General features: G+C 45.8%; 1 protein-coding gene across 1 annotated transcript in view; it reads right to left on the reverse strand.

Moving 5' to 3' along the window:
- Nucleotides 1-16084, reverse strand: part of LOC132386030 (E3 ubiquitin-protein ligase TTC3-like) — a 126571-nt gene extending 110487 nt beyond the window's left edge. Inside the window, exons 1-3 of the mRNA XM_059958314.1 lie at nt 16004-16084; nt 14435-14486; nt 13282-13444 (exon numbers count right to left, since the gene is read on the reverse strand). Coding sequence (XP_059814297.1) covers nt 13282-13444; nt 14435-14486; nt 16004-16084 — 296 coding nt within the window. The remainder of the gene's footprint in view (nt 1-13281; nt 13445-14434; nt 14487-16003) is intronic.
- Nucleotides 16085-16484: the final 400 nt, after the last annotated feature.

Consider the following 16484-nt stretch of genomic DNA (forward strand, 5'->3'; position numbering starts at 1 on the left):
TGAACAATCCATGACACGTTGACGTACACTCGGTGAACAATCCATGACACGGTGACGTACACTCGGTAAACAATCCATGACACTTTGACGTACACTCGGTGAACAATCCATGACACGGTGACGTACACTCGGTGAACAATCCATGACACGGTGACGTACACTCGGTGAACAATCCATGACACGGTGACGTACACTCGGTGAACAATCCATGACACGGTGACGTACACTCGGTGAACAATCCATGACACGGTGACGTACACTCGGTGAACAATCCATGACACGTTGACGTACACTCGGTGAACAATCCATGACACGGTGACGTACACTCGGTGAACAATCCATGACACGGTGACGTACACTCGGTGAACAATCCATGACACGGTGACGTACACTCGGTGAACAATTCATGACACGGTGACGTACACTCAGTGAACAATACATGACACGTTGACGTACACTCGGTGAACAATCTATGACACGGTGACGTACACTCGGTGAACAATCTATGACACGGTGACGTACACCCGGTGAACAATCCATGACACGGTGACGTACACTCGGTGAACAATCCATGACACGTTGACGTACACTCGGTGAACAATCCATGACACGGTGACGTACACTCGGTGAACAATCCATGACACGGTGACGTACACTCAGTGAACAATCCATGACACGGTGACGTACACTCGGTGAACAATCCATGACACGGTGACGTACACTCGGTGAACAATCCATGACACGTTGACGTACACTCGGTGAACAATCCATGACACGGTGACGTACACTCGGTGAACAATCCATGACACGGTGACGTACACTCGGTGAACAATCCATGACACGGTGACGTACACTCGGTGTACAATCCATGACACGGTGACGTACACTCAGTGAACAATACATGACACGTTGACGTACACTAGGTGAACAATCCATGACACGTTGACGTACACTCAGTGAACAATTCATGACACGGTGACGTACACTCAGTGAACAATACATGACACGTTGACGTACACTCGGTGAACAATCCATGACACGTTGACGTACACTCGGTGAACAATTCATGACACGGTGACGTACACTCGGTGAACAATGCATGACACGTTGACGTACACTCGGTGAACAATCCATGACACGTTGACGTACACTCGGTGAACAATCCATGACACGGTGACGTACACTCGGTGAACAATCCATGAGACGGTGACGTACACTCGGTGAACAATCCATGACACGTTGACTTACACTCGGTGAACAATCCATGACACGGTGAGGTACACTCAATGAACAATCCATGACACGGTGACGTACACTCAGTGAACAATCCATGACACGTTGACGTACACTCGGTGAACAATCCATGACACGGTGACGTACACTCAGTGAACAATCCATGACACGTTGACGTACACTCGGTGAACAATCCATGACACCGTGACGTACACTCGGTGAACAATCCATGACACGTTGACGTACACTCGGTGAACAATCCATGACACGGTGACGTACACTCAGAGAACAATCCATGACACGGTGACGTACACTCAGTGAACAATTCATGACACGGTGACGTACACTCAGTGAACAATTCATGACACGTTGACTTACACTCAGTGAACAATCCATGACATGGTGACGTACACTCAGTGAACAATTCATGACACGTTGACTTACACTCAATGAACAATTCATGACACGGTGACGTACACTCGGTGAACAATCCATGACACGGTGATGTACTCTCAGTAAACTATCTATAACACGGTGACGTACACTCAGTGAACAATCCATGACACGTTGACGTACACTCGGTGAACAATCCATGACACGGTGACGTACACTCGGTGAACAATCCATGACACGTTGACGTACACTCGGTGAACAATCCATGGTGACGTACACTCGGTGAACAATCCATGACACGTTGACTTACACTCGGTGAACAATCCATGACACGGTGACGTACACTCGGTGAACAATCCATGACACGTTGACGTACACTCGGTGAACAATCCATGACACGTTGACGTACACTCGGTGAACAATCCATGACACGGTGACGTACACTCGGTGAACAATCCATGACACGGTGACGTACACTCGGTGAACAATCCATGACACGTTGACGTACACTCGGTGAACAATCCATGACACGTTGACGTACACTCGGTGAACAATCGATAACACGGTGACATACACTCAGTGAACAATCCATGACACGGTGACGTACACTCAGTGAACAATCCATGACACGTTGACGTACACTCGGTGAACAATCCATGACACGTTGAGGTACACTCGGTGAACAATCCATGACACGGTGACGTACACTCGGTGAACAATCCATGACACGGTGACGTACACTCGGTGAACAATCCATGACACGTTGACGTACACTCGGTGAACAATCCATGACACGGTGACGTACACTCGGTGAACAATCCATGACACGTTGACGTACACTCGGTGAACAATCCATGACACGGTGACGTACACTCGGTGAACAATCCATGACACGGTGACGTACACTCGGTGAACAATCCATGACACGGTGACGTACACTCGGTGAACAATCCATGACACGGTGACGTACACTCGGTGAACAATCCATGACACGGTGACGTACACTCGGTGAACAATCCATGACACGTTGACGTACACTCGGTGAACAATCCATGACACGTTGACGTACACTCGGTGAACAATCCATGACACGGTGACGTACACTCGGTGAACAATCCATGACACGGTGACGTACACTCGGTGAACAATTCATGACACGGTGACGTACACTCAGTGAACAATACATAACACGTTGACGTACACTCGGTGAACAATCTATGACACGGTGACGTACACTCGGTGAACAATCTATGACACGGTGACGTACACCCGGTGAACAATCCATGACACGTTGACGTACACTCGGTGAACAATCCATGACACGGTGACGTACACTCGGTGAACAATCCATGACACGGTGACGTACACTAGGTGAACAATCCATGACACATTGACGTACACCCGGTGAACAATCCATGACATGTTGACGTACACTCGGTGAACAATCCATGACACGTTGACGTACACTCGCTGAACAATCCATGACACGGTGACGTACACTCGGTGAACAATCCATGACACGTTGACGTACACTCGGTGAACAATCCATGACACGGTGACGTACACTCGGTGAACAATCCATGACACGTTGACTTACACTCGGTGAACAATCCATGACACGGTGACGTACACTCGGTGAACAATCCATGACACGTTGACGTACACTCGGTGAACAATCCATGACACGTTGACGTACACTCGGTGAACAATCCATGACACGGTGACGTACACTCGGTGAACAATCCATGACACGTTGACGTACACTCGGTGAACAATCCATGACACGTTGACGTACACTCGGTGAACAATCGATAACACGGTGACATACACTCAGTGAACAATCCATGACACGGTGACGTACACTCAGTGAACAATCCATGACACGTTGACGTACACTCGGTGAACAATCCATGACACGTTGAGGTACACTCGGTGAACAATCCATGACACGGTGACGTACACTCGGTGAACAATCCATGACACGGTGACGTACACTCGGTGAACAATTCATGACACGTTGACGTACACTCGGTGAACAATCCATGACAAGGTGACGTACACTCGGTGAACAATCCATGACACGTTGACGTACACTCGGTGAACAATCCATGACACGGTGACGTACACTCGGTGAACAATCCATGACACGTTGACGTACACTCGGTGAACAATCCATGACACGGTGACGTACACTCGGTGAACAATCCATGACACGGTGACGTACACTCGGTGAACAATCCATGACACGGTGACGTACACTCGGTGAACAATCCATGACACGGTGACGTACACTCGGTGAACAATCCATGACACGGTGACGTACACTCGGTGAACAATCCATGACACGGTGACGTACACTCGGTGAACAATCCATGACACGGTGACGTACACTCGGTGAACAATCCATGACACGGTGACGTACACTCGGTGAACAATTCATGACACGGTGACGTACACTCAGTGAACAATACATGACACGGTGACGTACACTCAGTGAACAATCCATGACACGGTGACGTACACTCGGTGAACAATCCATGACACGGTGACGTACACTCGGTGAACAATCTATGACACGGTGACGTACACTCGGTGAACAATCTATGACACGGTGACGTACACTCGGTGAACAATCCGTGAAACGGTGACGTACACTCGGTGAACAATCCATGACACGGTGAGGTACACTCGGTGAACAATCCATGACACGTTGACGTACACTCGGTGAACAATCCATGACACGTTGACGTACACTCAGTGAACAATTCATGATACGGTGACGTACACTCAGTGAACAATACATGACACGCTGACGTACACTCGGTGAACAATCCATGACACGTTGACGTACACTTGGTGAACAATTCATGACACGGTGACATACACTCAGTGAACAATCCATGACACGGTGACGTACACTCAGTGAACAATTCATGACACGTTGACGTACACTCGGTGAACAATTCATGACACGGTGACATACACTCAGTGAACAATCCATGACACGGTGACGTACACTCAGTGAACAATTCATGACACGGTGACGTACACTCAGTGAACAATACATGACACGTTGACGTACACTCGGTGAACAATCCATGACACGTTGACGTACACTCGGTGAACAATCCATGACACGTTGACGTACACTCGGTGAACAATCCATGACACCGTGACGTACACTCAGTGAACAATCCATGTCACGTTGACGTACACTCGGTGAACAATCCATGACACGGTGACGTACACTCAGTGAACAATCCATGACACGTTGACGTACACTCGGTGAACAATCCATGACACCGTGACGTACACTCGGTGAACAATCCATGACACGTTGACGTACACTCGGTGAACAATCCATGACACGGTGACGTACACTCAGTGAACAATCCATGACACGGTGACGTACACTCAGTGAACAATTCATGACACGGTGACGTACACTCAGTGAACAATTCATGACACGTTGACTTACACTCAGTGAACAATCCATGACACGGTGACGTACACTCAGTGAACAATTCATGACACGTTGACTTACACTCAATGAACAATTCATGACACGGTGACGTACACTCGGTGAACAATCCATGACACGGTGATGTACTCTCAGTAAACAATCTATAACACGGTGACGTACACTCAGTGAACAATTCATGACACGTTGACGTACACTCGGTGAACAATCCATGACACGTTGAGGTACACTCGGTGAACAATCCATGACACGGTGACGTACACTCGGTGAACAATCCATGACACGGTGACGTACACTCGGTGAACAATTCATGACACGTTGACGTACACTCGGTGAACAATCCATGACAAGGTGACGTACACTCGGTGAACAATCCATGACACGTTGACGTACACTCGGTGAACAATCCATGACACGGTGACGTACACTCGGTGAACAATCCATGACACGTTGACGTACACTCGGTGAACAATCCATGACACGGTGACGTACACTCGGTGAACAATCCATGACACGGTGACGTACACTCGGTGAACAATCCATGACACGGTGACGTACACTCGGTGAACAATCCATGACACGGTGACGTACACTCGGTGAACAATCCATGACACGGTGACGTACACTCGGTGAACAATCCATGACACGGTGACGTACACTCGGTGAACAATCCATGACACGGTGACGTACACTCGGTGAACAATCCATGACACGGTGACGTACACTCGGTGAACAATCCATGACACGGTGACGTACACTCGGTGAACAATCCATGACACGGTGACGTACACTCGGTGAACAATACATGACACGGTGACGTACACTCAGTGAACAATCCATGACACGGTGACGTACACTCGGTGAACAATCCATGACACGGTGACGTACACTCGGTGAACAATCTATGACACGGTGACGTACACTCGGTGAACAATCTATGACACGGTGACGTACACTCGGTGAACAATCCGTGAAACGGTGACGTACACTCGGTGAACAATCCATGACACGGTGAGGTACACTCGGTGAACAATCCATGACACGTTGACGTACACTCGGTGAACAATCCATGACACGTTGACGTACACTCAGTGAACAATTCATGATACGGTGACGTACACTCAGTGAACAATCCATGACACGTTGACGTACACTTGGTGAACAATTCATGACACGGTGACATACACTCAGTGAACAATCCATGACACGGTGACGTACACTCAGTGAACAATTCATGACACGTTGACGTACACTCGGTGAACAATTCATGACACGGTGACATACACTCAGTGAACAATCCATGACACGGTGACGTACACTCAGTGAACAATTCATGACACGGTGACGTACACTCAGTGAACAATACATGACACGTTGACGTACACTCGGTGAACAATCCATGACACGTTGACGTACACTCGGTGAACAATCCATGACACGTTGACGTACACTCGGTGAACAATCCATGACACCGTGACGTACACTCAGTGAACAATCCATGTCACGTTGACGTACACTCGGTGAACAATCCATGACACGGTGACGTACACTCAGTTAACAATCCATGACACGTTGACGTACACTCGGTGAACAATCCATGACACCGTGACGTACACTCGGTGAACAATCCATGACACGTTGACGTACACTCGGTGAACAATCCATGACACGGTGACGTACACTCAGTGAACAATCCATGACACGGTGACGTACACTCAGTGAACAATTCATGACACGGTGACGTACACTCAGTGAACAATTCATGACACGTTGACTTACACTCAGTGAACAATCCATGACACGGTGACGTACACTCAGTGAACAATTCATGACACGTTGACTTACACTCAATGAACAATTCATGACACGGTGACGTACACTCGGTGAACAATCCATGACACGGTGATGTACTCTCAGTAAACAATCTATAACACGGTGACGTACACTCAGTGAACAATTCATGACACAGTGACGTACACTCAATGAACAATTCATCACACGGTGATGTACACAGAGTGAACAATCTATAACACGCAGATGTACACTCGGTGAACCATCCATGACACGGGGACGTACACTTGGTAAATAATTTATAAGACGGTGACGTACATTCAGCGAACAATTCATAACACGGGGACATACACTCAGAGAACAATTTATTTACACGTTGACGTACACTCGGTGAACAATTCATGACACGGTGACGTACACTCGGTGTACCATCCATGACAGGGGGACGTACACTCGGTAAATAATTTATAAGACTGTGACGTACACTCAGTGAACAATTCATGACACGTTGACGTACACTCGGTGAACAATTCATGACACGGTGACGTACACTCAGTGAACAATTCATGACACGTTGACGTACACTCAGTGAACAATCCATGACACGGTGACGTACACTCGGTGAACAATCCATGACACGTTGACTTACACTCAATGAACAATCCATGACACGGTGACGTACACTCAGTGAACAATCCATGACACAGTGACGTACACTCAGTGAACAATCCATGACACGGTGACTTACACTCAGTGAACAATCCATGACACGGTGACGTACACTCAGTGAACAATTCATGACACGTTGACTTACACTCAATGAACAATTCATGACACGTTGACGTACACTCGGTGAACAATCCATGACACGGTGATGTACTCTCAGTAAACAATCTTTAACACGGTGACGTACACTCAGTGAACAATTCATGACACAGTGACGTACACTCAATGAACAATTCATCACACGGTGATGTACACAGAGTGAACAATCTATAACACGGTGACATACACCCAGTGAACAATTCATGACACAGTGACGTACACTAAATGAACAATTCATCACACGGTGATGTACACAGAGTGAACAATCCATAACACGCAGATGTACACTCGGTGAACCATCCATGACACGGGGACGTACACTTGGTAAATAATTTATAAGACGGTGACGTACATTCAGCGAACAATTCATAACACGGGGACATACACTCAGAGAACAATTTATTTACACGTTGACGTACACTCGGTGAACAATTCATGACACGGTGACGTACACTCGGTGTACCATCCATGACAGGGGGACGTACACTCGGTAAATAATTTATAAGACTGTGACGTACACTCAGTGAACAATTCATGACACGTTGACGTACACTCGGTGAACAATTCATGACACGGTGACGTACACTCAGTGAACAATCCATGACACGGTGACGTACACTTGTTGAACAATCAATGACACGGTGACGTACACTCGGTGAACAATCCATGACACGGTGACGTACACTCGGTGAACAATCCATGACACGGTGACGTACACTCGGTGAACAATTCATGACACGTTGACGTACACTCAGTGAACAATTCATGACACGTTGACGTACACTCAGTGAACAATCTATAACACGGTGACGTACACCCAGTGAAAAATCTATAACATACAGACGTACACTCAGTGAACAATCTATAACACAGTGACGTACTCCCAGTGAACAATCTATAACACGGGGACGTACACCCAGTGAACAATCTATAACACGGGGACGTACACTCGGTAATTAATTTATAAGACTGTGACGTACACTCAGTGAACAATCCATGACACGTTGACGTACACTCGGTGAACAATCCATGACACGGTGACGTACACTCGGTGAACAATCCATGACACGGTGACGTACACTCGGTGAACAATCCATGACACGGTGACGTACACCCAGTGAACAATCCATGACACGGTGACGTACACCCGGTGAACAATTCATGACACGGTGACGTACACTCAGTGAACAATCTATAACACAGTGACGTACACTCAATGAACAATCTATAACACAGTGACGTACACCCGGTGAACAATCTATAACACGTTGACGTACACTCGGTGAACAATCCATGACACGTTGACGTACACTCGGTGAACAATCTATAACACAGTGACGTACACTCAATGAACAATCCATGACACGGGGACGTACACTCGGTGAACAATCTATAACACAGTGACGTACACTCGGTGAACAATCCATGACACGGTGACGTACACTCGGTGAACAATCCATGACACGGTGACGTACACTCGGTGAACAATCCATGACACGGTGACGTACACTCAGTGAACAATCTATAACACAGTGACGTACACTCAATGAACAATCTATAACACAGTGACGTACACTCGGTGAACAATCCATGACACGGTGACGTACACCCGGTGAACAATCTATAACACGTTGACGTACACTCGGTGAACAATCCATGACACGTTGACGTACACTCGGTGAACAATCTATAACACAGTGACGTACACTCAATGAACAATCCATGACACGGGGACGTACACGGTGAACAATCTATAACACAGTGACGTACACTCGGTGAACAATCCATGACACGGTGACGTACACTCGGTGAACAATCCATGACACGGTGACGTACACTCAGTGAACAATCTATAACACAGTGACGTACACTCAATGAACAATCTATAACACAGTGACGTACACTCGGTGAACAATCCATGACACGGTGACGTACACTCAGTGAACAATCCATGACACGGTGACGTACACTCGGTGAACAATCCATAACACGTTGACGTACACCCGGTGAACAATCTATAACACGGGGACGTACACTCGGTGAACAATTCATGACACGGTGACGTACACTCAGTGAACAATCCATGACACGTTGACGTACACTCAGTGAACAATCCATGACACGGTGACGTACACTCGGTGAACAATCCATGACACGTTGACGTACACTCGGTGAACAATCCATGACACGGTGACGTACACTCGGTGAACAATCCATGACACGGTGACGTACACTCGGTGAACAATTCATGACACGGTGACGTACACTCAGTGAACAATACATGACACGTTGACGTACACTCGGTGAATAATCCATGACACGTTGACGTACACTCGGTGAACAATCCATGACACCGTGACGTACACTCGGTGAACAATCCATGACACGGTGACGTACACTCAGTGAACAATCCATGACACGGTGACGTACACTCGGTGAACAATTCATGACACGGTGACGTACACCCGGTGAACAATCCATGACACGGTGACGTACACTCGGTGAACAATTCATGACACGTTGACTTACACTCAGTGAACAATCTATAACACGGTGACATACACTCTGTGAACAATCCATGACACGGTGATGTACACTCAGTGAACAATTCATGACACGGTGACGTACACTCGGTGAACAATCCATGACACGGTGACGTACACTCGGTGAACAATCCATGACACGGTGACGTACACTCAGTGAACAATCCATGACACGGTGACGTACACTCGGTGAACAATTCATGACACAGTGACGTACACTCAGTGAACAATTCATGACACAGTGACGTACACTCAATGAACAATTCATCACACGGTGATGTACACAGAGTGAACAATCTATAACACGCAGATGTACACTCGGTGAACCATCCATGACACGGGGACGTACACTTGGTAAATAACTTATAAGACGGTGACGTACATTCAGCGAACAATTCATAACACGGGGACATACACTCAGAGAACAATTTATTTACACGTTGACGTACACTCGGTGAACAATTCATGACACGGTGACGTACACTCGGTGTACCATCCATGACAGGGGGACGTACACTCGGTAAATAATTTATAAGACTGTGACGTACACTCAGTGAACAATTCATGACACGTTGACGTACACTCGGTGAACAATTCATGACACGGTGACGTACACTCAGTGAACAATCCATGACACGGTGACGTACACTTGTTGAACAATCCATGACACGGTGACGTACACTCGGTGAACAATCCATGACACGGTGACGTACACTCGGTGAACAATCCATGACACGGTGACGTACACTCGGTGAACAATTCATGACACGTTGACGTACACTCAGTGAACAATTCATGACACGTTGACGTACACTCAGTGAACAATCTATAACACGGTGACGTACACCCAGTGAAAAATCTATAACATACAGACGTACACTCAGTGAACAATCTATAACACAGTGACGTACTCCCAGTGAACAATCTATAACACGGGGACGTACACCCAGTGAACAATCTATAACACGGGGACGTACACTCGGTAATTAATTTATAAGACTGTGACGTACACTCAGTGAACAATCCATGACACGTTGACGTACACTCGGTGAACAATCCATGACACGGTGACATACACTCGGTGAACAATCCATGACACGGTGACGTACACTCGGTGAACAATCCATGACACGGTGACGTACACCCAGTGAACAATCCATGACACGGTGACGTACACCCGGTGAACAATTCATGACACGGTGATGTACACTCAATGAACAATCTATAACACAGTGACGTACACTCGGTGAACAATCTATAACACAGTGACGTACACTCAATGAACAATCCATGACACGGGGACGTACACTCGGTGAACAATCTATAACACAGTGACGTACACTCGGTGAACAATCCATGACACGGTGACGTACACTCGGTGAACAATCCATGACACGGTGACGTACACTCGGTGAACAATCCATGACACGGTGACGTACACTCAGTGAACAATCTATAACACAGTGACGTACACTCAATGAACAATCTATAACACAGTGACGTACACTCGGTGAACAATCCATGACACGGTGACGTACACTCAGTGAACAATCCATGACACGGTGACGTACACTCGGTGAACAATCCATAACACGTTGACGTACACCCGGTGAACAATCTATAACACGGGTACGTACACTCGGTGAACAATTCATGACACGGTGACGTACACTCAGTGAACAATCCATGACACGTTGACGTACACTCAGTGAACAATCCATGACACGGTGACGTACACTCGGTGAACAATCCATGACACGTTGACGTACACTCGGTGAACAATCCATGACACGGTGACGTACACTCGGTGAACAATCCATGACACGGTGACGTACACTCGGTGAACAATTCATGACACGTTGACGTACACTCAGTGAACAATACATGACACGTTGACGTACACTCGGTAAATAATCCATGACACGTTGACGTACACTCGGTGAACAATCCATGACACGGTGACGTACACTCGGTGAACAATCCATGACACGGTGACGTACACTCAGTGAACAATCCATGACACGGTGACGTACACTCGGTGAACAATTCATGACACGGTGACGTACACCCGGTGAACAATCCATGACACGGTGACGTACACTCGGTGAACAATTCATGACACGTTGACTTACACTCAGTGAACAATCTATAACACGGTGACATACACTCAGTGAACAATCCATGACACGGTGATGTACACTCAGTGAACAATTCATGACACGGTGACGTACACTCGGTGAACAATCCATGACACGGTGACGTACACTCAGTGAACAATCCATGACACGTTGACGTACACTCGGTGAACAATCCATGACACGGTGACGTACACTCGGTGAACCATCCATGACACGGTGACGTACACTTGGTAAATAATTTATAAGACGGTGACGTACATTCAGCGAACAATTCATAACACGGTGACATACACTCAGAGAACAATTTATTTACACGTTGACGTACACTCGGTGAACAATTCATAACACGGGGACATACGCTCAGAGAACAATTTATTTACACGGTGACATACACTCGGTGAACAATTTATAACAGTCCCACAGACATACAGACATGAAACCCAGAACATGCCCTCGGACATCTGTTTTACTCCGTGTTTTTGCATCATTATTTTCTGGTTTGGAATGTTATTTTTTTCGAATCTCTCACTGTAATTGGAATGTGTTATAATTCAAATGTGAAAATGTCTAGTAGTGTGCTACCTGTGAGATTGACTTTTATGGATGTTTGATTTGTTTGATTAGCTACCAAGCTCCTAAAATTACTCTGACAGGGAATGACATGGCAGTGCAGCAGTTAGTGTAATGTCCTGCAGTGCCAGTGACCCCAGTTCATTTCTCACTGCTGTCTGTAAGAAGGTTGTACATTCTCCCCAGGAATGGGTGGATTTCCTCCAGTTCCCTCCCACATTACAAAGATGGTCCAGTTAGACTGTTAACTGGTTGGGCCGGAAGGGTCTTCTAACCATGCTGTTTCTGTTCCTAATATTGAACTTACTCCTCATGCTGGATGAGCTCTGCTTGAACAGCCCAGTTCCTGTATAGTTCGTCCGTGTAAGGCCGACCAAAGAGAATAGGGCTCAGGAGCTGGACCTTTACAATGTGACAATACCTCTTCAAAACCGATGTCCTCAGGTAACACCATCGCTTGGGGATCAGAACTGCAAGCAAGGACATGCATCGTTAGAAAGAAAACTGCAACTGGATACCCTTCTATCAAAACCACTTGCATGTAAATATGCGATTTTCTTTAATTAAGCCATACCGCATGCATTGTAAATATCTGCTTTGCGCAGACTGGAGTAGCACCACAATCTCGTTGTCCTGAGCAAGTTCTATTCTATTCTGATCTATAGCAAAAGCTCAATGGAATCAAGCCAATAGAAATAAATATAATTAGTTAATGTGAAAAGCCATCACCTTCCCCTCGCTGCCCTATAACAGCCCATGGTTGGTTTCACACAAATGTCACACTAATGTAGAAGCATGTATTTAACTCGATACTTGAATGATCTGGTCACAAATGTTAATCTTTACAGTACCACACTTGAAGTCAGAAGAGCATTACATCATGTGGAAAGTAGCTGAACTCACAGCTTTCCTTCTGCATTCTCAATCATCACTGTGTCTTAGGAAAGTACAACCATATATCCATATAACAATCACAGCACAGAAACAGGCCATCTCGGCCCTCCTAGTCCATGCCGAACTCTTAATCTCACCTAGTCCCACCTACCCGCACTCCGCCCATAACCCTCCACTCCTTTCCTGTCCATATACCTATCCAATTTTACCTTAAATGACACAACTGAACTGGCCTCTACTGCTTCTACAGGAAGCTCATTCCACACAGCTATCACTATCTGAGTAAAGAAATACCCCCTCGTGTTTCCCTAAGTAGCAAGCTTAGTTCAGGCAAAGCAACACACTCACACACACTCATTCACACACACACTCACACACGCACACTCACACGCACGCACGCGCACACACACACATGCACGCGCACGCGCACACACACACACACACACACACACTCACACGCACACAAACACACACAGAGAAAAGCAGAGCAGGGTAAAGGGGCTAACTTTAAAATTAGCAGCTTTGTCTTTGCTGGTATTCGGGCACCACTCCCAGAGTTGTCTTACCTTCATAGCTTAACTGTGGAAGTTTAAATGGAGGGAACCATGGTTTCAATTCCTGCAATCACAATGGAATGGTTTAAGCAAATCTACACATTCCGTGTCAAAGAATGATCAATCCATGCAGCACAATAAGGCTAAAGCTAGAAACCACTTTTGCAATCAGGAATTCTTAAGAAAGCAAATGGTTGGACGAACCAGCAAATAGTTAAGATGAAGGTGCACATCCATTTCATGACTGAGCATTGTGAAATTTTCAAATTCTCTTCTCAGTCAACAGATAAACCTAAGTGAATGACTTGAAAATTTAATAGTATTAAATTGGCTGCTTAGCAAATGTTTGTTTACTAAAATAAAGAGCAAGGAACTCGTCTTTCAAACACTATGACAATCAGCAACTTTTAACAGTCTTTTTGATCAGGTTAATGGGAAGAATCCAATAAATGAAGGTTTTACAATAAAAAAAAATTATTGAGCACCTTTGAGTTCAAAAAAAGCGCTCCTCTGGACCAGTGGACTCACAACAGACAATGTTTCGGGCCGAAATGCTTTGGCAGGACTGGAGAAAAAATGTCTGATGAGTAGATTTAAAAGGTAGCAGGAGGGGAGAGAGAAACACCAGGTGGTAGGTGAAACTGGGAGAGAGAAGAGTGAAGCAAGAGCTGGGAAATTCATTGGTGAAAGAGATACAGGGCTGGAGAAGGGGGAATCTGATACGAGATGACAGAAGGCAATGGAAGAAAGAAAAAGGGGAGGAGCAACAAAGGTGAAAGGGGGAAAGGGGATGGGGAATGGTGAAGGTGGGGTGGGGTAGGCATTACTAGAAGTTAAGAGAAATCAATGTTCATGCCATCAGGTTGGAGGCTACCCAGCTGGTATATAAGGTATTGTTCCTCCAACCTGAGTGTGGCTTCACCTTGACAGTAGAAGAGGCCATGGATAGACATATCAGAATGGGAATGGGACGTGGAATTAAAATGTGTGGACACTGGGAGATCCTGCTTGTTCTAGCAGACAGAGCGTAATGCTCGGTCTCACCAATATACCGCAGGGCACACCAGGAGCACTGGACACAGAATACAACCCCAAATTACTCACAAGTGAAGTGTCACCTTTCCTGGAAGGATTGTTTGGGGTCCTGAATGAGGGAGCAAGTGAGGGAGCAGGTGTGGGGGCAGGTGTAGCACTTGTTCCAATTGCAAGGCTAAGTGTCAATAAAGTTGTGCAATTTTATTTATTTTCTTGGCCTGGCTTTTTAAAACAAAACACTACTCAGTCATATTTCAAAAATAGATACACTGCACATTTCCAACACTATATGAGATTATCATAACAACAAACAGCAGAAGACAGTATATAGATGGTGTAATTCTACCAATACAGTAATCTATTGTTTAAAGATCCACACTTAAGAGATTTTGGGGATCTCCATAGCAGGAACCTTGTCATTATTCACTAATACATAAACAAACAAGTTAAAAAGTCATGATTGTGATAGTAGTTACATTGAAACCAAAAATGAAATGCACTTTTATCAGGAAAACGAATGCATTTAGTCTTTTCATCATTACTTACCTCATCAGAGGAAACTATATTGGGTAAATCACTTGACTCTGAAGTAGAACCACCATCACTATCCCAAATCTCTGGGTTCATGATTGCAACTAAGCAACTGGAGTATTAAAATTAGACATTTAATATTTTTTCCAACACCTTCTGGCAGCCAACTTCTGACAAAACAAAAGTAGTTAATCACCAATTTCAGATGTTGTTACAAACCTCCCACATATTTTACCAGTCTGGGCATGCACTTGTTTAAAAATTAACACATAGTTCAAAGAGTAACACAATACAAGTAGCAGCGTGAAACAAAATACCACCCCTCTCAAAATAAACTTAACACTGATGTGGATACACATGCACTTGCACACACTAAAAATGGCTGTACGTAAATGGTACTTGTAAAAACACCACGAAAAAAACTTGTGAGTCATGAAACACTGGTGCAAGCAGATGGATAAAACTATCAACCTCACCCCTGCTGAAAAATAACTTG

The sequence above is a fragment of the Hypanus sabinus genome (assembly GCF_030144855.1).
Source record: "Hypanus sabinus isolate sHypSab1 chromosome Y unlocalized genomic scaffold, sHypSab1.hap1 SUPER_Y_unloc_5, whole genome shotgun sequence".
In the NCBI taxonomy this organism is placed as follows: Eukaryota; Metazoa; Chordata; class Chondrichthyes; order Myliobatiformes; family Dasyatidae; genus Hypanus; species Hypanus sabinus.